Source organism: Gymnoscopelus microlampas, assembly GCF_963454915.1.
Source record: "Gymnoscopelus microlampas genome assembly, chromosome: 4".
Lineage (NCBI taxonomy): Eukaryota > Metazoa > Chordata > Actinopteri > Myctophiformes > Myctophidae > Gymnoscopelus > Gymnoscopelus microlampas.
This window is the reverse complement of record NC_139941.1, coordinates 35,491,460-35,516,247: the sequence shown is the minus strand read 5'-3', so window position 1 is coordinate 35,516,247 and position 24,788 is coordinate 35,491,460. Positions and strand designations below refer to the sequence as shown.

General features: G+C 40.3%; 1 protein-coding gene across 2 annotated transcripts; it reads right to left on the bottom strand.

Moving 5' to 3' along the window:
- Positions 1-364: 364 nt before the first annotated feature.
- Positions 365-23,526, bottom strand: hk2 (hexokinase 2). 2 transcript variants are annotated; one of them, XM_084055915.1, is made up of 18 exons: positions 23,235-23,526; positions 20,041-20,203; positions 19,014-19,162; positions 18,410-18,529; positions 17,972-18,067; positions 17,697-17,796; positions 17,050-17,233; positions 15,809-15,970; positions 14,740-14,973; positions 13,849-14,153; positions 13,002-13,150; positions 11,778-11,897; positions 10,980-11,075; positions 10,323-10,422; positions 9,840-10,023; positions 8,322-8,477; positions 2,518-2,754; positions 365-1,601 (listed from the first exon to the last, which is right to left on the bottom strand). In XM_084055915.1, the coding sequence occupies exons 1-18, from the start codon at positions 23,295-23,297 to the stop codon at positions 1,457-1,459; spliced, it is 2,763 nt and encodes a 920-aa protein (XP_083912041.1). In that variant the 5' UTR covers positions 23,298-23,526; the 3' UTR covers positions 365-1,456. The 2 variants fall into 2 exon arrangements, with proteins under 2 accessions (XP_083912041.1, XP_083912040.1); XM_084055914.1 differs by having other exon boundaries at positions 366-1,601; positions 15,797-15,970.
- Positions 23,527-24,788: the final 1,262 nt, after the last annotated feature.

The following is a 24,788-nucleotide window of genomic DNA, read 5'->3' as shown; positions in this document are numbered from 1 at the left end:
AAAGTTGAATATTTCAAAAACAAAAAAATATTTCAAAGTAAAAATCTCAAGCATGCATGTCCACAGTAGTCAGGGGATCTGTTGACATGCCTGCTTGAGATTTTTACTTTGAAATAAATGATACAAAATCTTACTGTTGACATGTTTGACTGAACATGAATCTTTGAAATGTTTTAATCCAAAGATAATTGAAAACATTTTGACCAATACACCTTATGGAATAGATCAAATTGACCGTGAAAATTCAACATTCACTAAAAACACAAAGAAATAAATAGAAAACGCAATGAAATAAAAAACAATGCAATAAATACATTTCTTTATTTAATTGTGTTTATCTATATCAGTGTTTATTTATTTAATTGTGTATTTTATTTATTTCATTGTGGTATTTATTTTTAAATTTTTGGACCGATGGACTTCCATATACATAGTGTAAGGTCCCTCCAGTGCAGAATGATGAATATCTTTTAATAATTTATTTCTAGTATTTGCTTCAAAGTAATATTGTTTTTTTTATTGGGGATTTCAAAGTTTTAAGGACAAAACAAGAAATTATTACAAATATATTCTAACATGTTTCAAGCATGAACAAAGGAATAAAAAAGATCTCAATGAGGGGGACAACAAATCAAACAGCGCTACATTAGAACATTTCTAAAGGTGCTGCCCTTATATTAACAACTTAAGCCCTATAATTAATTTACTGTATCCTCAAGGGCTCTATCACTAGGCCACTCCCATTTTTGCTCATTTTAAGCTCATAATGAGTCACGTTGCAATGCGTTGTGAGCTTGTAGATCAGCCATTTTTGTCGAATGTTAGGGTTAAGCACATATGAGATTCTTCTAGATAATTGTAAAAACCTACAAATGACCAGTTGAGATTTGGGAACATTCCCACAGATCGGTCAGATGAACACTTTCTGTTCCCATATAAAGTGCAACAAGACAAGAGGTGACAACAAATACATGAGATGGAAAATGATGTAGAGTAGGTACAGGTACGCTTCTTCCTCCAAGGCTGCTTTCTAGCCATGTGCTCTGCTTAAATATGACTCAGTTCAACAATCCATATACAGTAGGGAAGAGGTGCAAGAATTTATAAAAAATAAGGGGAGAAAATCTATAGATTGCACCCATGCCACAGACATACTGTACCAAACAACTGTTGCACCATGTCTTGATGCATAAATGCACACATTATTACACTTGGGCATTTACACAGATTCACACACGGACACAAACTAAAACAGCCAAGTCAGATGAATTAGAACAGTGAAAATCAAACTGTAATCAAACAGATACTATATGGCCGTTTTTTGATTATCGACGGTGGCATGATAAACACAGTAACATCTGTCCCTCAGGGGAAGGGGGGATCAATTCGGCCCAGGAGATCCCTGAATGGACATTCTGGTCTCCCGCCTGTCACTGACCAGGGAGTCATTAGTGCGTCAGCTCTGCCTTGTGTCTCTGATCCTGCAGGACACAGCTGTGATGAGCGCTGCTCCCTTCCCGCTGCCGTCCTCTGATCGCAACAGAGTGACCTCACACTGTGGTGCCAAACTTACAACTGTCTCCTTCATGATGCTGGAGAAACTGTTTTGAGTGGAGGGATAAGAGGGAGGTGGGGGAGAGGGGTAGGGAGTTTGTTGAGAAGACGAGAAATATACACACAACTAGTCTAGGTTCAAATACACTATAGACAGACAGATACTAATTGACCCTAATTACTGACATAAAATAACAGTATTAGTAGTGATACTGATATGATATTGACCACGATACTGACATGATACTGACATAAAATGTATGCATTAGAATGTAAAAAAATAAAATGGCAATAGTAGTACACAACAAGACATGTCTTACCCTTAGTGTTGTGTCATTGACAAATGATTCATTTTGGGAAAACTTAATCACTTATTGAAAATATCCATTCATTTCTTAGACCTGAGAATACAGTACATCTTTCTAATTTGAGACAGACTTGTACGTAAGGCGGCCATAGCTGAATGGGTAGAGGGGCCGCCTGGGAAACCAAAAGGTCCCAGATTAGCCCTAACCCTAACCCTTAGGCTGGGGCCTAAGGGCAAAGGGGGCATGCCCATGTATGGAGAAAACAGGTACAAAGCCTCATGTAGGCCGACCCCTTGGGGTCAAGGGGGACAGACTTTTATAAGCCGGACTTCACATGACGTGTCAGCCTGTGTATGCCCATGTATGGACGAAAGGGGGACAGACTTTTATGGCTGGGGCCTAAGGGCAAAGGGGGCATGCCCATGTATGGAGAAAACAGGTACAAAGCCTCATGTAGGCCGACCCCTTGGGTCTGGCAACAAAAAAATTATGTCGATTTACGTCAATGGCGGTCAACGGTTGGATTTGAAATGGCGTAGATCTACGTCCTTGCCAGGCAATGTGTTAACACCAAACTGCACCCCCCTGCACATTGGGGGTTGGTTGCATAGAATAATGCTGACCTCCAACTACACACAAATACACATGCCCTTACTGTGGGTGTAGTTTGTAGAGAGTTCCGTCCACTCCCACAGTGATGCGGAGCCGCTCCAGATGACGGTTCTGACGGATCTTATCCACGACTGCAGCGAGGCCTGCACCGCACAGCTGAGCTGCTCGCCGTGACACCACACTGCACACCTCTTTCACCAGGAGGCTGTCATCACAGGTGGAGCTGGTGAGGCCTAAGTGTTGTAGGATGGAGCGCACCTGCCGCTGGGCCAGTCGGTCACTTAAGAGACAGAGCAGAATCAAAGAAAGGGGTTAATTCAATTCAATCTTTATTTCAGACTCAGAGTCCATAAAACAATACATAAGACAGTTGCTCATTGCTAAAACTCAGATAAAAGCAACAATAAAAAACAAAACAGAACATAAAACATATAAAACAATAAGACAGTCCTTCTACAGCTGCTCACAGTCTGTAGAGGCTGTTTCGCCAATGTTTCCATATCATGGACGAGAACCTAGTGGAGCTCATGATAGGATTAATTAAAATCTTGATAACATGATTGTCAGACTCTTCAAGACGACATATGAATTTGTACATTAAGTTTCTTAGTAGGGCTTGACAGGTAGGTACCCCCAAGTTAACAAACAGCTGACTGGCACTGTGCCATCTTGGTACCCTCACCAGCAACCGTAGAGCATCATTATATGCTACTTTGAGTTTTTGCATGCTGCTAACCTTGTAATTACTCCATAGGTGAGCCGTATACAAAGGTGTACAGAAAGCTTTAAAAAGTGATACCTTGACATGTACAGAACATTTGTGAAATTTCCTCATTAGTATATTTGCCTGAGCATATAATTTGGATCTTTGTCTATTGATGTCTTTGTCATCTGTAAGATCATCAGAGATATAGTGACCAAGGTACTTAATCTCCCTGCACACAGATAGTATGTTGCCACTGAGAATAAAATTAGGGAATACAGCCCTTCTATCCTCTTTACTTCGTACAATCATGATGCTACTCTTTTTGGCATTATACTTAATATTGAATTCAATGCCATACTGCGAACACACCCTCAGAAGCTGTTGTAAGCCTGCACTGTACGGAGAAAAGATAATTAAATCATCCGCATACATAAGGTGGTTGACAACAGAGTCCCCTATGACACAACCAGTTTTACACAGGTTCAGATTCCTTGATAAATCGTCCATGTATAAATTAAACAGTAGGGGAGATAAAATCCCCCCTTGCTTCACCCCATTATTTACATAGAAATGTTCAGACACAGTATTACCCCACTTCACCTGCATAGTCTGATGAGCATACCAAAAGGCAAGTATCCTTATAATGTACATGGGTACCCCTCTTTGGCACAACTTATCAAATAATTTGAAGTGATTCAATCTGTCAAATGCTCGAGAAGCATCTATAAAACACAAAAACATGGTGGAATTATGACTTCTATAATTTGCTAAAATGTCTTTCAAAGCATATATACACATATCGGTATCATGTTTCCTTTTAAAACCAAACTGGTTGTCTGCTGTGGTAATAAACCCATCCAATCTGTCCAGCAGGATTTTCTCCAGGACTTTGGAGAGAATACTAGCTAGAGCAATCGGTCTATAATTATCAATACTATTTATTTTCCCTACTTTGTCCTTGATAACTGGAACTAGCAGCACAGATAACATTGAATCTGGTAAGACACCATGATTAAGGAACCCAGTAATACATAGAGCAAGTATAGGAGCAAGCTTCAGACTGGCATGTTTTAAGTGTTCAGCTGAGATGTTATCCAGGCCACAAGCTTTGTTATTTTCTAGCTTCATTATAGTGTTGTAAACTTCATCTGCTCTAACTGTCACATTTTCAGTGGGGTCAACTTTATCCACCACAAAAGAGTCACTCTTAACACAGTTGAACAACTCATAGTAGTGTTGCCGCCACAATTCAGCAATGTTGCCTGACCCACACACTCCTTCAATGGAAGAAGGTAATGGAGTTTTACTGCTGTTTATGGTTTTGACCTCTTGCCAGAAGTCAAAACAACTGTTGTTTTGCAGCTTTCTGGCAAGTGAGTCTGCCCTCATTGTGTCCTCATTCTTTTTAATGAAACGGACAGCATACTTATATTTGGCATTGGTGGCCTGTTTCTGTTCAAACACCGGCCCCTGTCTTGGCCTGCCAGATTCTGCCCAAACCTTAAAAGCAGCTCTAGCAGCAGTGTGTAGCTCAGTCACATGTTCATTCCAACCAGGTTTTATACTAAACACTTTTTTCTTACCCTTGTAAAGACCCTTACTTGAGTCATTTAAAGCATTTATAATATGATCATAAGTAGCACATAAATCTCTACAGTGATGCACATTTTTACAGTTAGTGTCAGTGCACTGCATGGCTTCCCTTGGAAGAACAACACAATCTAATGTTTTGTCTGTGAGTGAGGTATAGTGGTTAATATCCTGCTCACTTAGTTTAGACCAATCCAGCCTCGCTGTGTATGAATTACTGTTATCAACAGATAGAACTGGAATGTTATCAACATTTAGGGTCATTATTATCGGAATGTGATCAGTGGTGGCCAGATCATAACATATTTTCATGTTGTCCAGTGAAGTGTGCGCATCTGCTGTGCATATACAGTGATCAAGCCATGACACTGTATGCCATGCATCACTTATATATGTATAGCTATTCTCCGGTAGTAGAGATTTACTAGACAGTATGAGATTATTATCATTACAAAATTGCATTAAACATTTTCCAAACAGAGATTTGTCATCTGAAATGTCAGCATTCAAGTCACCAACTACATATACACAGGTTGTGGCATTGTCCTTGATAAATGCATTAATAAATGCCATTCTATTGCGATATTCATCCTCATTTTGATATGATTCATAAGGTGTGTATATATTCACAATAATAAATGACCTATTTTCATACTTGATCTCTATGCCAATGGCCCAGTTGACATCTAGTCTAACTACTGTGACCAGAGGATCATATTTACTATTCCAGAGAATTGCCACTCCCCCTGGTATTCTACCATGTGCTATTCTTTCAGAGAGATCAGTAGTAGACTCACCTACTCCATGAAAATTAGCATGAAGTGAGTTCAGCCTTTCCAGGTCCTGTTTAGGTAACCACGTCTCTTGTAAGCACAGAATGTCACATTCCTCAAAAAGTTTATCAACCAGAGCATCCCTATTCTGGGGGAATTTGCCGAAAATAGCCGATTTACAAGCTCATGCTATATAGAATAGAATATATAGCCTATAAATATGATGAGCTCTCCAAGACCCAGACTGGAAGTACTGACTTGAAAAACGGAATGGTTCAACTAAACATTCAACTGATAAGTCATTGATAGAGAGTAGATAGAGACAATTAACATTACAATAGTATAATGCCTTAAGGCGCCTACAGACCAGACAGACTCGTTCAGACTACTTCAGACTACTTCAGACTGCAACAGACTGGTATTCGGTTGGCAAAAGTTGGCATTTAGTCTGTCAGCCGACTTGCCATTGAAATGCTAATGCCCAGCCCAATGTGGGAACCCATTTACAAATAAAAAGGAAAAACAGCGCCCCCTCTGCTGTTCTTGAGATTGCTTTCAGCCTAGGGTATAGGGCAGCCAGGTCTGCTTATTATAAGCGACTTTGGGCTTGTTTCCCTGCAAAGTCACTTGTAAATTGATGTTCCCAGCGTTTTTTCTTTACTGACGTGCAGTGGTGTAAAGTAACAAGTACATTTACTCAAGTACTGTACTTCAGTACAATTTTGAGGTACTTTTACTTTACTGGAGTATTTCCAATTGTCTATACTTTTACTCCACAACAATTATTTGAAATGTTTAGTTACTAGTTAATTTGCAAATATAAATCATTATGAAACATACATTAACCACTTTAGCCCTATTTTATACCTATAAGCTATTTGAAAATAGCAGATCTACAAGCTCACAACGTGTTGCGATGCACACGTTCTGAGCTTGTAGATCTGCTATTTTTGAACTTGCACTAATAATGACTTTAGTTGATTTTTCACTCTTTAAAATATAGTATTTCTTAATTATTAATAATTACAGCTTGTAGATTGGCTATTTTCACGATTTTAAATAATAATAAAAAAGGAACATACAAGATTTCCACCCGACAGCCATCATATATAGCCAATATATGGTTCTGTATCAGTATATGAGTCCGTTTTTGCAGATTTCATTCTAATTGGCTACTATGCCAGCATATGAATTTCATGAGCCTGGGTAGGTCACCCTGGCTTGGCGGAGATATGCCCTGTAGCGCACACTCCGCACAGCAGCAGCAGGTGAAAGCAATTCACTTAAACAAGGGTTGTGTTGTGCACCAAAAAACGGACTAAAACTGTCACATTCTAGCTGCTGAAATAAACTTCCCATTTAGATCATTGACAAACTAACAGGGGACTGGTGTCTAAAAAAAATAACTTATTGACAGGAAAATCGTGCATTGATACTTTTACTCAAGTAAAACATTTGAGTACTTTTTCCACCACTGCTGACGTGTACACAACATTTTTGAAAACGGTTATTCGAATAATCAAAATTAAATACATTAATTAATTTATTGAAATTATCACCCAGAAAATAGCCAAAACTGAGCACATTTCGATCTATAAGGCCAAATCTAATTTGAAAAAAAAAATTAAGAGTATATGAAAGCCAATTAAAATGTTTATACTATTGGAATCTTACACACCTGCTCCCAATTAATTACATCACCACAGCGCAAAAGTAGGTCAAATCAATCAATCTCTCTCTCTGGGAGCGACAATGAGATAGGTTTTCATAGACATGGTCGCTTGCTTCTCTCACATAATCTGGCAACACTGATAGATAGCACTTGCTGCATGTTGTTGACACTACTTCTCTGCCACATGGCTACTCCAGTCGGCTGGCCCGACTGGACATGTCCGGTCGGCCCTGGGTCTTTGTCTTATGATGGTGTTGCATGGCAAAAGTATCGGATCTACAAGCTCACAACGCATCGCATTTTTTAAATCATTGAACATTTCTGCCTATGATGACAAGTCAAAAATAGGGACACAAAAGGACATTTCTATGAGTGCTGCTATTCTTTTTGATAGTTATAAACTCATCAGGTCAAAACTCATTCTTTACCAGCGGTGCAATAGTAATCGATTATAAAAAATAAATCGATAATTTGATCAAATGATTGATTAATAATCAATTCCTATTTTGGGAATGTCATTATAGGCCAACAAAAACAAACAAAACATTTCATATTTTCAGTATTGTTGCACAACACTGTTATGCGACAAAGTATAAAACAACACTTAAGAGGTTAATCGATTCTTTGATACTGTATATCAGTGGTAACCAACCTTTTCAAGCCCATGAGCACTTTTATTCCAATGTGTAAGCCCAGATCTACTGTATCACTACAAGAAGTTACAAAAAACATGTTTACGTTTGCAATTTCTGACAGGGTTAATCTATGGGCATACATCTACACTAATGGTTGTAATCTAAATACACTTTTTGGTTACTTCTTCATGAATAAATTGCTATTAGGGATATATTCTCTTCAATGCACAATATTGACTTTCTCAGTTCAATGAATATTCACATTTAGATATTCTGTTCAATTGATTGATTGATTTTCTGTTTTTATTGACAAAAAAAATAAGTATTCGATTAATCGAAAAAGTAATCTATAGAATTGCTATGAAAATATTCGATAGTTGCAGCCCTACTTGCTATAGAGAAGGAGTACAAGGAGTACAAGAAGAAAGCAAGAGAGAAGTCTACATTCAGTCAGCCGTTTGCTGCGCTCACCTTTCAATCTGTGACAGGAACTTGGTCTCAAAGATGCCTCGAGTTTTGAGGCGCTCAGATAGCCTGCCCCTAAATATCAGTCCCTTGGCAGTGAACTCCAGCAGCACGTTCCTGACGACCTCCCCCAGGTACATCCCGCTGATCATCTTCTCATACCTCACATGGGATGACAACAAATATAGAAGAGGTACTCAAACTGATATGATGACGATGTGGTAGACATTTTAGATTGTTAATTTAAATACAGTGACTATAGAAACATTGGGCATCACTCACACAGCGTACTTTTGCACAGAAGATACACTTAAGGGCATATACGAGTGTCTCCGTGAGCATAGTCAGATGTTTTGTCACCCTGCCTTGACCCTGAAGACTTCTTAACCCATTAAGACCTGAAGCCGATTCTACAAATGTCTTCTAAATCTCAACACTTTTCTGAAAAACGTATGTTTCTATATCAGTGTGGTGCTCAAACCTTTTCATGTTAAGGACCCCCAAAATCATATGTATTTGGCTGCCAACCCCCATCTCAAAATATTTTGTTCCAGGGACCCCAGAAGCAAAGCTTTGAGTAAAAAATGTTCGCTTTAAAACAATATATATTCAAATATTTGCCCACATTTTCACAACTTTTCAAAAATAGCAGATCTACAAGCTCGTAGCTTGTAGCTATGATATATCTGCTATTTTTGAATAGCCTAAGTGTAAAATAATGATTTTAGCTGAAATCAAAAAATGACTTTTAGACGTAGTCTGCTCTCTCTACCGTCTTTGGTCACGCAATCATCTATCCTGTCAAATCCTGCAACTGCAAAATGTATTATTTTGAGTGAGCCTGATTAACATTTCAACAATGTTAATAGTATGATAGTATGATGTAAAAGTAGAGGAGACTTTGCCCAATTTCAAGAGGAGCAATACCGTTCACCACAGGTAAGCTTCAGATACTGTACATTTTGGCAGATTGTGAATTGTGGAAAGAAAGCCTGACTATGACTGCTAGACAAAGATCTGAACTCCTGCATCACCTGAATCACCTTCTGCAAAAGGTATTTTGAATATGCCTAGGCTTCCATCTGTAGTAGTAGCCTAATATATATTATGTTATTATGTGTATGAATTAATGTAATATATACACTGTATTACACACTTCCATAAATTTGGCTCAGAATCATGAAGTTGATAGTTGTATCCTTGGTATAATATTGGCCCATAAATGTACTTTGTAAATGTCAAAAAAGATAATACATCTTGTAAACTAATTAAAGACTTAGTTTAACTCAAGTGTGAGTGCTTAAATCAGCCACACCCTCCCCATTGTCTAGTTTTGTTGGGACTATGATTGGTGAGCTGTGTGCACAGTGATTGGTCTACTTTTGCTTGGACAAATATGGACACACATATTCATATATACACACAACCCTGTTCTAGACTGCTGGCACACACCGTTAATGAAAGAAGAAGAAAAAAAGTGCGATAAGAGGTAGAAATTGTCCCGTCTCTTTCAAGATCAGGTACCTCTGTTTGCCTGGGAAGGCCGAGCTGTCATCCACGGCATGGTCGAACTTGGTACAGAAATCATCAAGGGCCCCGTCGTCTCCAAATGCGCCCCACTCCATGTTGACACACATTTTCCCCTCCTCGCCTTCCACCAACTCTACATTCTCCATCTCTTCCATGTAGCAGGCGTTGGTGCCCGTTCCTGCATGGATGTAGGATCAAGTAGGTGAGGTTGTTATCGCTACTCACAACAGTGTACTTGGCTGTGTTTATCAATGCACTCAAGAGTATTCATGTATATTACATAAATTGTTAGGGGAGGTAATGTTTACCTTCCCGTTCCCGTTTATGCTCAAAAGAGCGCAACTATTGGTTGTTGATGTTTATGTCATTGTATCCAAAAAATATTGTCGATACATATCGTTAGTTGACTCCCAATTCCCATCCCTACACCCCCCCAACATTAGAATGTAAATTTGGGGTAAGAAACACAACTCTCACCTACAATGAGTCCCACTTCACACAGAGGATCATCATAGCCGCAAGTCATCATTGTCCCCACTGTGTCATTCAACAATGCCACTACGTCCAAATCAAGCTCCTGATGGCATAGATGACAAACACATTGTAATGCAATTTTCACGCAAACACTGCAGGTTAACACAATAAACAGGTTTAAAAATGATTCATTTTGCATGCAATGTGTATGGCTGCATGCATGACATGTACAGTATATATGCAGTACTGTATGTAGTCCATGAATGCATTCATTTCTTAACTAAACTCTGACTTGCATTTCTTATTCCTCTCTGGATAGTTAATGACTGTTCTATTGTGGTTTCACGGCTGCAGAATTGGAAGTCTATCATTCATTCTAAAAATAATTAAATATATTTTAGTGTAAAAGAAAGAAACACAAAATGTGTTAATATATTTTCACTGAAACCCTCATCTTCCCTCACAAAAGATGAGCCAACAGGAAATCACAGTCAAGTGTGTGTGTGTGTGTGTGTGTGTGTGTGTGTGTGTGTGTGTGTGTGTGTGTGTGTGTGTGTGTGTGTGTGTGTGTGTGTGTGTGTGTGTGTGTGTGTGTGTGTGTGTTCATTAGCTTGCATTCCTGGAGCATGTGTGTATGAACAGTATGTTTGCATGCGTTACCTCTGTGCGGTGGATGGCATCCTTCAAAAGTGTGACTACATCCTGCCCCTCACAGCCGCTGGCTCTGAAACCCTTTGTCCATCTCAGCAAAATGCCCTGCAGAAATGATGCCAATTTATGTGTATGAGTGTTTATATAAAAATAAATGGATGATAGAGAAAGTGTGTGTGAGTGAGAGAGACAGACAGATTACATAATTTAGATCAGTGTATGTAAATGAGATAAAAGGATTAGTACACATCTGAGCTCAGACAATAACCTCAATGGTATGCTGTGTTATTGGCTCCAACTGGGAAAGCAGCACACAATACAATTAAAATGTAATTACAACTTTTTGGTCACTTACTCTGCAACTACCTCATTCTAACGGTACCATTGCCTAAAATAATTCCACAGACAATGATACTGTTTTCCATTAGTAATACTACTTTGATGACTGTTCAAATGTGTCTCTGTTGTCAGATATAAGATAAAACTCATTCACTGGGCCACCCCTTTAATGTATAATACCTTTAGCTTCCTCTCATTTGCAACTGAGGAGCTTTTCTCTTCTTTTCCAATTATTAATTTACACATTTACATTTTTTAGCAATAAAACAGCAGAGGAAAATATGGTTAAAGAATTATTATATAGTAAGTAATAACCAAGATATAATCAATAATAATCAACCAAAAAATGTATTAAGACTAAATAATAATACTCTCTTTCCCATCCCCTAGTCAATGATGCATGCTCAACTTGTCCTTATTTTAGACTAGGACACTTTCTCACAGTAAAGTAATTAAACAAAGTGTTACCTCATCCAGTTTATTTTGTTGACAGGGGAAGGAGAATGTGAAGCCAAGAGGTAAGGATGTGCCTTTCATTCCCATATACGTCAGAAAGTTAGCAATGCAGTGCACAATGTGGTCGAAGAGCTAGCAGAAAAATACAAACACAACAGTCACACGTTAAAGGGTTTATACATTTTGACATGGATTTCCATTCGTTTTCCATGACTTAAAAATTCTTATGACCAAACATTCCATGAAAAGTCTCCATGTGCACATGGGGAAATGATCTGTGAAGGCTGGATTTACTGTGTAACATTCATTCATTTTAGTAGTCGTTTTCGTCGACACCTTCATACCACCCTGGGCAAGACCTGGGATGTTGGTTGTCTTGGAAGTTGACAACCGGAAATGGTTGAATTTGGCGGATGTACCGCCTAAGGAAATGACGTTGATGCTTTACAAATCTGTTGTAAAGATGTGGGATGGAGCGTTATAATTCAACGAGTTGGGGCATTGTACACTGCTACCATCTCACGTAGCTCAAAACGAGATGGAAAATTTGTCTGCCGTTTCAGTTGCCACACAATATTAAGCTGTGCTCTGCACTATGGCTCAGTCATGGCTGTTTCCTTGTAGCCTATGTCACTAGTGCTACATCACGGGCGGAAAGCTTTCGTTTTCCTCGTCATATCACATTATTCTGCTCCTATGGATGGTCATGCATTTTCACTTCATGCACAAGCAGATCCGTTTTCTCAGCAGAAAACCATTCGCTTCTCCTCCATAATTTAAACACCAATGCGCCATGGTCCAGGCTCTTAACGGGAATGGTAAAAGAGACCGTGAGGTCTAATTCATGTTACGCCCAAAACACACGCATGACTAATGGGTACTTGCTGTACTTTACGCTCAGATTATCCGAGGTCATGTCAAGGGGGTACTTGTACATCAAGCTGCCTCACCCTACAGAAACAGGAGATAGGCTCCTGACCTATGGGCCAAATGGCTCGGTTCCATTGGTTCCCAAGACAACCTGCTTATGTCATAGATATGTCATAGACTGGCCACATGAAGTCTGAGATCCACATGCCGTTATTAGACTCTTGTCTTGTTTATATACTTTTGTGGGGTCCTCTCTGCAGTTTATTCCTTTGTGTCTGGTTAATGAAGTGTTAAAATGGCCTGGGCAGTTAGCAGTAAAAAGGTCAATTGACAAGAGTGATCTACTAAGGATTTGTGGCACCCCACCTCCTCCCCTGTGCCCTGCATGATTTCTTGGGGGATGGCATAAATCTTGTTGTGCATCTCCACATTACGCCTCTCGCCACTTCGTACTCGCACCAGGAGCACACGGAAGTTGGTGCCACCAAGGTCCAGAGTCAAGAAGTCACCACTTTCTGTTGAGGATATAGAACATATGAAAACACAATGAGCCACCAACACACGTCAGGTAGGTTGTTTGCAAGTCATTTCACATTCTCATTACAGGGATCTCACCTAGGCCAGGGATGATGAACCCTAAATAAGAATTTCCAAATTGTTTTAAATAAACAGGGTTAACAGGTGATATAATTAGTCAAATCTAGCAATTAAAAACAATGTAATTGATTTGCAATGTAACAATAGGTAAACAATATACACTATACAGTTATCAAATATCAACGATCGCAATACTTACGCCTGCCGGTCTGGAGAGCGCCGGGCGGAAGTATCGCGAGACGAGATTTCTAACATGATTTCAGTAAAACTGATTTGTAAACAGTAATGGAGGCGCCCATGTAGCTATGGCATTGCACGGACATCAGACGGACCACACACGACAGATATATACAAGAAAAAACTATTTTTCGAGCGACAGAAATAAGCGGATTTAGCCAAGCAGCAACGACTCCCGTTCTGAGCTGCGGTTTGGGGGGTCCCCGAAATGGAGAACATCGCTCGTTATGAACTGGGGGTCCTGGACCACTCTTATGAAGAGTTAACATCCTCAAATAACGGTAAGAAAACGCCTAGGGCGAAATTCTCCTTTACATGAAGATTTCAGCCACCACATTTATCAACCTGTTACGGTCAATCTAATGAACAATGGACAAACCTGTTCCATCTGGTGTGCCCCGGACATAGGTGGGCAGCATCTTGACACTGGCTGCCTGGTGGGTTTCCTTGGCTAGGCCCCGCACCATCTCTTCACCAATCCTCGTCTTCACTTCCAGCAGCTGCTCATGGCTAAGTCGCAACTTGTCCAGGATGCACTGCCGCTCGGCATGCTGCATGGCCAGGCGGTAGGCAACTGCTGTCACCATGGCTGCTCCCTTCCCACTGCCAGCCTCTGAACTTAGAAAGCGCACATCGCAGTCTGGCATCAGCCGCCGCACCATCTTGTTGAGCCTTCTTGCAAACCTTTTGAGAACAAAGGAGTGGATTAGGGTAGTATAGGAATCATCTGGGGACCCCCTAAAATAATTTGGGAACCCCCCTGGGTCCCGACCCACAGGTTGAAAACCACTGGTTTATGCAATGGAATAACGTCATTCATGTCGAGGTAAAGATTGTTCCAACTTCCATCACAGCACAATGAGCACATCATTGGAGAGATGCATCTCCATTCTCCAGATATGTTTGGGCTTGTATCTAAACATAGATAATAAATTACATTATCTAAAGATTATTAAAATGAGGCTATAAAATAAAATAAGTATAAATCATTCATTTGTTCTCACAAGAAAGCGCATTTCTCAGCACATACCGCTTCTGGCGCATATAGAGAAAGAAAGGGACATCTGCATTCTTTGAATTAAGTTTGACTGCATTCAATATTTAAATTAAAAATAATATGCATTTGAAAATTGATAGGTTCGATTCAAACCTACGTTTTTTTTTCAAAAAGGATTATTCGAAAGTCATTTTTGGCCAATTCTGACAGCCCTAACGCACACAGAGTTTTTGTGAATTTATAGCAAGATCAAAGCCTGTGCCTGTCACTTACTGCGGATGGTTTTTGTAGACAGACCCGTCCACCGCGATGGTGGTGCGGAGCCTCTCTGCTGCCTTGTTGTCCCTGATCTGCCGCAGCACGGCTACCAGTGTGGCCGCGCATAGGTGGGCGGCCCTCGTCGACACAATCTGACACACCCTCTGGGTGGTTACACAATCCTCAGCTGATGGCTCCAGACCCAGGCCCCGGAGCACTGTCTCAGCACCCATCAGACCCTCTTTGTCCCTGTTAGAGAGAGCAAACAACACAACAAACATAATTATTTTAACTGTAATGATCAATTAATTCATGAACAAACAAGGCTAAGGGCCCTATTTAGACAACCTATGGTACAAGGTGGCTCAAGGTCTAAAGTGCATTGTGCAAGCTCCTTGGGGGCACGTCCAACTCCGATTTTGCTAGTTAGACGGTGGATTATCTGGGTGCAAAGTAAGGTACAAGGCGGAAAGTGCTTGTATTCTCTTAAAGCATGACAAATGCATGCATAGGAGCCCCATTGGATCCATGCATAGGAGCCCCATTGATGACCTGGTACGTTGCACAAAGAAAATTCTGGAGAGGAGAGCTCAGCTGACAGAAGATATTCTGTCAGCAGTAAAGTGTATGCTACTTATTTAAATAAATGTATTTTTCTTCCACTCTCTCTTCACTGTTCTCCTCCTCTTTCAACTGTTTCTTATTTGTCATATTCTTATTAATAGGAATAATGATAAATAAAATCTGAAATAAGTGCTTTCAAAAATATTTATCTTCTGTTTTTAATATAACATTTTAACTTCAATGCCGAGTTTCTCAGCAATGTCATCTACCATGTTGAATGGGATGTCGTGAAATGAGATGGATTTTGATAGCAAGCAGTTTTCGTGTATTGCGAACTCGCCTATATACAGTAGGCCAATCTACCATCTATTGCTCGCTTTAAATAATGGGGAAACATGTGCTGGGGGACTGCGCCAGATGTTAGACCAGGTTAGAGTGCACTCTTTAACCTACTGTACGCTCACACATACAGTACATGCAAAAGTTAACAACATATAGACACACACACCCAGAAACTGACTTGTCAATTTCAATGGCTGAGACATGGCTGGTGTGGAAGTGTCCAGTGGTGAGGAGGTCTGGTGTTGTCTGTCCCTGGAATAGCAGGTTCTCCTTAGCCATCTTCACCAGGATCAGTCGCACCAGCTCCCCCATGTATAGACCACTGATCATCTTCTCAAACCTAAACAACATGAAACAAAGGGCAAGAAAGGAGTCAAATGTTGTTACTGTTATAACTCTTAAAGGACTGAAGGCTGATTAGGTTTGGTTATGATGTCGCCTTGGTGTGTCGACAAGAACACACCGAGTTAGAATGTTCTTTACACAGTGAGGACTGTGGCTTTACTTCCAGTCATTGTCAGGGTAATTGGGCAAAGATGTGCAATAATTAAAAAGGGAAGACATAAAATGTGAAAAGGTACACAAATCCTACAAAAGGTCTCCGAAGTGGGTGCCGTCTGATCTCGCTAACGTCCAATATTTACTGGTGATAAATCCCACGAGAGTGTGTTGCTGGGACAGAGAAAGCTCGATAATAAAGTCGATTTTCTCCTAATGTATAAAAAAATACATTTTAGTATGAAAATCGCAGGAAGATTGATTTTTGCAAAACAAATGTTTTGATATTACTCCTGCCTCCTACAGATTTTGTCCAAACAACATGCAAATCGCTACACATTATCTCTATAGTAATGTGATCAAGACAAATCTGTCAATTCATGTTTTGGCCTATAACATCATGAATGTAGCGCCCGATTGCTGGGAAACTTACACGCACATTCCTACTAAGCCAAGGAAGAACCCCCATCACACATTTTTCAAATGTCCTCATGGTGGCAGCCCACTTAACGTTTTGGCCTGTAACAACAATCAACATATTTTTTTCCCCAGGATTCTTTGGATCATGACGCAACCTACAATATAGGCCCTGTTGGTGCCAGATTACATTTTCTGCAATAAAATGGCAACACGCACACTTTTTGCTACTACTCCTACAGATTTTGTCCAAAGCTCAAATACAAAACTAAAAATGGATTTTTCAGATACCATTCCAAGTGGCTATGACCAAAGTTTGCGGGCCCAGGGTAGGCAACCCGATCTGGCGGAGCCTGTAGGAGCACACTTTTCAAGTTTTCTCTGTGTCATGCGTCCTCTCGCTCACCCTGCTGACTATTGGGATAAAATACACAAGGCTTTATCCAAATGATCTTGTTCAGTTCAAGTAACACTAAAATACAACATTATGGTAAACACACTCACAACTGCTTGCCAGGTTTTAGGGAGGTGGCATCTATCTCCCGGTCAAAGTCAGTGCGCAGGTCCTCCAGGGCCCCATCATCTCCAAAAGCTCCCCATTCCGTGTTGACGCACATCCGCCCTTCATCACCCTCCACCCTCTCCATGTTGCGCATCTCTTCCATGTAGCAGGCATTGGTGCCTGTTCCTGTAGGGTTGATAGAGAAGTAAGTTAGAGATGTGGTCTTGAGTTGTGTTTATTGCATTTTTGTTCATTAACAAAACTTCATCAGGATAAACTACGAGTACAAACTACTGTATATATGGATTCACTAGCTTTTAATTTTTTAAATAGACACCGCTACTTCATGCAGAGAGACTTGGGCATTGAAAGCTAAATAAATAAAAATATACACTTTTGACCTTGATGTTGCAACTATCTGGACCACCTAAACAGATTATTGCAGTGAAGCATTCATTTTTAGCATGAGTGGTCTCAGGGAGAATTGAACACCATAGGAACGAACTCCTAGGCATGATGTAGTGTACTGTACACACTGAACAACGCAGAACCACAAGCCACACATACTGTATGTTGACTTGAAAGCACAGATCTAAATCCCAGATGCTGTTGTTGTTGACATTAAGTATGACTGAGAGGATGAACTCACCTACAATCAGGCCAATCTCACAGTTATGGTCATCATAGCCACAAGTCATCATTGTGCCCACTGTGTCGTTAACCACCGCCACTATGTCAATGTCAAAGTCCTGCAAACAGTAATAATATCAAAGAATGATTATGTCTATCATGGTGTCATAGGAGAAAATGTTGTTTGTTTCTTTTTTCTTTCTTTGATACATTATCTTTGTGTACATAACAGTGCTGTTAATGGTTATTTATTCAGTTCCAGCTAAAGGTGAATAGCACTGAATATGTCCTTACCCCTCGTTTCTTGATGGCTTCCCTCAGGAGAATGACCACATCCTTCCCTTCCACACCACTAGACATGAAGCCTTTGGTCCATGATACCAGAATACTCTGCAAACCAAGTGAAGTGAAGGTAGACATGGCAAACATATCGGAGCAGAGTGCTTTCTTTCTGATAAGTAGGATGACACGGATAAATCGATGCCTTTGACTCATGTTTAAGTAGCCAATTATTATTACTCAATTTATCTCCCAATTTAGTCTATATGCAAACAACAGTTTTCCTCCCCACACATTTCTGTGTTGCCACTGCTGTTGTACCCTACTGGCTCACCTGCCAGTGACAAGGCCCCACCAGAAGGATGTAGTACCTCCACAACACAATAGGGAATTCCTTCACAAAAAGCACCAGTGAAATGTGCTATAGTTCAAATGTTACAGTGTCTCACTCACCTCATCCAACTTGTTCTGCTGGCAAGGGAAAGAGAAGGTAAAACCCAGTGGAAGTTTTTTCTCTTTTATGCCCATCTTATCCAGGAAATTAGACAGACAATCAGCTATGTGGTCAAACAACTATGGGAAAGAAAAGTAAACCATATTCACATTCACACAGGTAGATACCGGTATTTTGGTCTAATTAGTTTTGATTGTGAGTGAAAAGGAACAAAGCCTGGAAATAGTTTTGCCTCTTGCGTCCACAACCAGGCTTGTGTCACTCACATTTTTGTTGGTGCGCTATATGGAGTTTACCTCATGTACTACTGATTATTAACCCTCTTGAATGTAGGTGAAAAGGAACCCTGGCCATGGAATAAGGACAAGTACTACCCCTTGTGTCCACAACCAGGCTTGTGTCAATCCTTTTTAGTGAACAATCAGACGCAATCACTCCATGTCTGACCAATGTTTAGCCACACATGTGTTGTTGATGAACTATGGCCGCAGTGAATAATGGATGACCTTCTATCAAAAAAGGACACAACTTTGGTGATATTTAGATTTTGAAGTTGTTGCGAAAGCAACAACTTCAAGTATCAAAGCATGTATTGCCTCAAACCTCGGAGCCGCAGCCTCTCATTAGGTGTTCTGGAATGGCGTAGATCTGATTTTCCATTTCCACCTTCCGATCGCCGTTTGAGGACACTTTGACCAGCAGCACGCGGAAGTTGGTCCCACCAAGGTCCAGGGCCAAGAAATCACCCTTCTCTTCAGGAGACAAATAAAAGAGATACAACACAATTTAAGAACTAATAAGATTGAGCAATTTCTAAGCAATTTTATTTGTCCCTTACCACCAGTCCTCTCTGATTTAGAAATCCTTCCGAGGTTAGTGGACAGAAACATCAAGATTATGAAATGCTAGCATAGGTCACATGCGCATGCAGCCACGCACACACAAAATTGAGAATAAAAGATGTATTCATAGTGCCCAAATAAGTCAAGCTGTTATTTGCCTGTCAACAAATTAAAAACTAGGATTGTAATATGTAGCCAATCTCCTGCCACTTCGAATGGTGTAGGGCATTCCATTCCCCTCTCCCTTAAACTCGGTCTTGTCCCCCCCCCTCCAATGTTCTAATCAAATATGTGTTAATCTGGGTTTCATTTACTCAAGTGTAGACAGTTTTTTTTTACGGTCAGAAATAACAGGAAGATGTGACAAGTGTCAAACATCATCATAGATATATATGTTTAAAAAACAGTCAGATTGAAAAAGGAGTGCTTGTTTTCTTCAAATTCACCTCCCGTGCTCCCCCGCAAGCCCCACCCCCCCCCCCCGTCAAAAAAAGAAATGACATCTCGGAGGTACCAAAACTAGGGGGGGCGATGCTTTACGATTCTGTCCCTATCGGTACATAACTCGGATGCCGCTGAGTCGACTGAAGGTGACTTCGCAACGCTCGGCTTCGCAACGCGCGACTCGCTCGCCTAAGCTTGCTCTGCGGTGCCTTTCGTGGCTCAAGTCGCCTTCAGGCGACGCGCCTCCGTCGGTGAAACCGAGTGCACCTTTTTCAATCTGACTGGTTTCTCCAATCGTACGGTGCCACACGCACGCACAGGCAGATACGTTTACCCACACTCACCCGTTCCATCAGGAGTTGAGCGCACATACGTGGGCAGCATCTTGACAGACGCTGTAGAGTAGGTGTCACGGCACAGGCCCTTATCCATCTCCCGTCGGAACCTCACCGCCAAGTCCATCACGCTCTGATCGGACAGCCGCAAGTGGTGAAGATATTTGTCCACCTAAACCCATGATGGTGGAGGGAGGAAGATAACATTTTCTGGTCATATCTTTACGTCAGTCATGTATGGATATTCGTTAAGCGCAATACAAACTCCTTCTGACTACCAAACTTTTATTTTGAGGGGTGGTGATATAACTACAAATTGACGTTATTCCGAGCTTCGGAAGGACTGTCCCAGAACTTTTCCTCGGAACCTGTGCACCCCCAGATGTCCTGACTCGCCGAACTGTAGTTCGGGAAGCCTTTCTAAACCTGGAGATGTTCCGATGTCGGAAGGAGTATGGTATTGCGTTTTAGACACAAAGACATTTCATATATCTCTATTCAATTATTCTGTCAGTCCTCTAGGATGTATATATATTAGGGTTAGGCATGTTTTTTTGTGGGGTTAGGTTTAAAGTTATGCATAGTTGCAAAAGCGCAAGGAAGAAGGAAGAATCAGAGCCGTATAAGAAAGTTACATCACTAGCATAGTAAGAATGGAATGCGGCAATGCTCTCAATGAGGAAGTTCCAATATTTGGAAGTACAGCCCATAGCAGCCCGCTTTGCGGCGAGATCAAAGTGTGAAGAATAAGGAAGAACTACCAATCACAGTGACTACTGGCCAATCACAGCGGGTCATTCCTGTATGAGGGTGTAGAACGGAATAAAGCGGTAAGACCCTGCCTCTCAGACTATTTCACATATGCCCTGCCTTAGCCTGGAAACCAGACGTATCTGTCAGTGCTAAATTCCCCTGGTCAATCAGGCTTATGAAGCAACAAGCCAGGAAAAAGAAAAGTACGACTGGAAAACCTTTTTATTTCAAGAGTGAAACAATAATTGTTGTTGTCCAGGCACATTACTTTCCCTATTGTGATGCCCAGCAGGAAAGTGGCAGATAACCAAAAAAGGGCACAGGAGTCACTCACTCATACAAGTATAACTTTGTGGTATTATGAATTGACATCATATTCATAACGACATTCATTTAAGTAGGTAAAACTTAGTTACAGTTGGCATAGGCTAATATACATTATAAAGGCTTAAGTCATACAGCTACTGTGAACTCAGTCACTGCAGTACCTTGTGTTAAAAAAAAAGAATGTCCCCAGAAGCTACAATACTATGCACCCACTGTGAAACTACAATACTATGCACCCACTGTGATCCTTAGGGTAAATGTACTATACTAGGGTGTCAGTGTACTATATTACAGCAAGTCCCCTTGGCTACAAGGTCTAACTCTAAATAGACACCGTCACACCGGGGCAACATAATGAATAAAACTGATACACTGACAGAACATGTTCCAGTAGGCAGGAACAGGCTGCCCACACTTCATTATAATAGGAAACTGGAGATAGCTAGCTTAAATGCAGCCATAACAAAAGTTTAAAGCGACTTTTCAGATTGCGAATTCATGTGCAAGTGCAATGTCATCTGCCAGAGCTCTCCCTTAGGAATGGAATAATGATACTATGCTATATCTCAGCACATTAGGGGAGCAACAGTAATCGAAGTAGCCAATTTGACTGATTATAAAAAAGTGCCCAGTGCCCACCTATACATTTAAGTTTTGATTGGTTCAAAGCAGAAATCTAATGTGCCGAGTTTCCCCATTAACAAAAACGCATTTTTTTCCATGCCACAGAAAATAATATTTTATCCAGAATAAAGAATTTGGCCAGTAATGAATTTGAGGCTTTAAAGATATCAAATTAAAAACATTGGATGGCACTGTTAAACCATAATGGAACAGACTAGGCTTTTAATAGACTTCCAAATTCTGGCTCAGAAACGTAGACAGGAACCACCATACTTTTGTCAAAAGAGGATCATTCATGTCTAGGCATTACATTATATTTTCAGTACACAACACAGAACACATGGGTTTCTGTGCTCCAGCATGCATATGCCTCGACAAAGTAAAAGAAGACTAGTACTACCCCTCCTGGGTTTGGCCTTCTGATAATGTAAAATGTTCATATTCAACCCCAACCGTCCCCCCACATTAACCCATCATAATTAAAAATGGGGACTGAGTGAGTATGATATCTGACATACAGTAGGCTATATTTCTAACTGGTCTGTGCAAGAGATGATGCCTCATCTCTGCACAGGATACATGTCCTGTTCACAATGTGTTAAAGGGATATATCACTTTTTAACATGTTTGGGGTCATTTTAACATCTAGGTTACACTGGCTTTTGTGAGTAGCTACCCCAGGGAGTTTTTAAGTTGCTTGATTCAGTAGATATTTGATTTGATATTCATTTGATCAGACATTTATTTCTTCCACTATTATCTGCTGTGTATTTGTGTCTTCTTCTGTGTCTGGAAATGGTTTACTGTACATATTTCTTTTTTTATTAATACTAGTTTATATTATGTTTTTGCATAGTATTGTATATTTGTCTGTCACTAAATGTTTTGATGAATTGAATACATCCAATGGAAACAAGTGCTTTCTTGGGTTTAATCCTTTTTAGCAGACCTTTGTATAGAACTGTGCTATCTGTGCTTTTTTGGCAAACTGCTAAATAAAGAATTCAAACAATCGATAAGACTACGCCTTTTTACATCCAGCGCCACAGCTGAGTTAACAACAGTCAAGGTGACGACTCATTGCTCTGGTGACGACTGCCGACAAGGGTGTGACGCCATGTCCTTGAGCAAGACGAAACCTTCACGTGTCGAGAGGCAGTAGTAGCGCTTTTAAACTCGTTCACAAGCAGTGCCAGCAAAATCTACAAAGTAACTAAAGTCTTCAAAATTGTAGTGGAGTAAAAGTACTATATTTTCCTCTGAGATGTAGTGGAGTAGAAGTAAAAGTACTGACAACTTGAAATACTCCCGTAAAGTAAAAAATACCTCAATATTGTACTCGAGTACAGTACTTGAGTAAATGTACTCAGTTACTTTCCACCACTGCTCGTTGACAAGACAGTAGAGTATGACCTGACAGACTGAACTAGACACTGGGCGGCCAACTAAGGATACAATGTGTCACAAAGGCGTCTAGTTAGATGTCGCCCTGTACTTACTTTTTGTATTTGCTCATGATGAAGTTCCGTGAAGTTGTACGTCAACAGATGCGAGGCTATCATTTTCCTGTGATGAATATACGTCCTCTCCTTGAGCAGACTGAGACAGTTTATCGATATATGAGCAAATTCTTCTTGAAGGTTATCTTATCAACTGCCGTTCATAATAAATTTATTCCGGATATTGACGTGTTTCACTGTTTTGTCGCCTCAAAAGTATCATTAGACGGATGAGGAGTTTTTTTTTTCTAATGCCGAAGAAAGTCATGGAGGAACTTCCTATGTAATTTGAGTTGGCTGTTCCAAATGCGTCATTTAATGTCACTGATTGTGATTGGCCACAGCTTGGGCGCGCGCATTCTGCCCAGTGGATGCTTTGGCTGCAGAGAGTTATGATTGGATGTGGATGAGAGTCTGAACGGTTTGAACCCATAGTCCGGAGGGAGGGACAGTTTGTTCATGGTTCCATCTTCAGAAACCTCACTGGCTGATGCGGAGTGGGTGTGCGCGAGCGCACGTACTATTTGCGGATGCAGGATACTAGGCGGGCACTACTTAATTTATCCTTCAACTTCTTTATTCTCCAAAATGACTGGATATAGAGGTTTTGTCGCCATTTGTATGAATCGTAGAAATATTAGACTTTAATTGTCTAATGTTTAAGCATGTTCTAATCATGTATACTTTACTTAACTGAAATACATTTTCCAAATATATATATATTTGACAAAATAGCCAATTTTACATCGAGGTGCCCAGATCTCCCTAGTGCCCAGCCCACCTATCTTGTTACCATATTTACTGCCAGTAGGAAATTAGGAATCACAGAAAGGGGATATGGAAAACGTGTGTGTAGCACTTTTTTTCTCAAAATGTTTGATGCAGGCTATTTTCTAATTGCCCACATCTGATGTTTACTGTCAATCGTAGGAATCACAGGTGTTATTATTAGCCTACTTTTTGTTTCTTTTATTAAATCAACTAAAGTAGCGTTTTGTTAAAACAAAACTTTTTTGCTTGTTTGTTTTGTTAAAAAGTTAAGACCACTTCATCCACTTTCAACGGTCTTATCTTGGTCCTCACCAAATGCTCAATATGGCACCATTTCTGTCTACTCACTGTGTCTCAGAGGAGTACTGCTGAAGTTTAATAAATGTGGGCAACTCAACGTTAAACATTTTTTTCCCTAAATGCACAAAATAAATATTTTTTTATGCTTTGGGAAATGTTTGCAAATCAAATGTTAAGTATATATGATGTGAACATACAAGGACCATATACATTATCAGACCTATACCCTTCAATCTCTTGTGTATCCCCGAAATGACTAGGTTTTGTAGCAATTTGTAGAAATGTAATTAAAAATAAATGTACTAATTAAAAAAATATATGTATTTGGCTCCTCATTTATAAAGTACATGTAAATAGAAAATCCAATTTAAAATGGCTACAAAACAAATATAGAAAATGTGTCCAGAAATACCAGGTGCCCACTGTTCCGGTTGCCGTGTTGGAGTGTGTTGTACAGATCATATAGGCCTACCTGGCGGTCAG

What these genes read in the sequence shown, in the direction of transcription:
- hk2 (XM_084055914.1), bottom strand. Translation starts at nt 23,297, where the DNA reads ATGATAGCCTCGCATCTGTTGACGTACAACTTCACGGAACTTCATCAT. An exon ending in ATCATGAGCAAATACAAAAA is followed by an intron (nt 20,204 to 23,234) that starts GTAAGTACAGGG and finishes TCATGGGTTTAG; the next exon opens with GTGGACAAATATCTTCACCA. An exon ending in TGCAGGGCACAGGGGAGGAG is followed by an intron (nt 11,898 to 13,001) that starts GTGGGGTGCCAC and finishes TTTTTCTGCTAG; the next exon opens with CTCTTCGACCACATTGTGCA.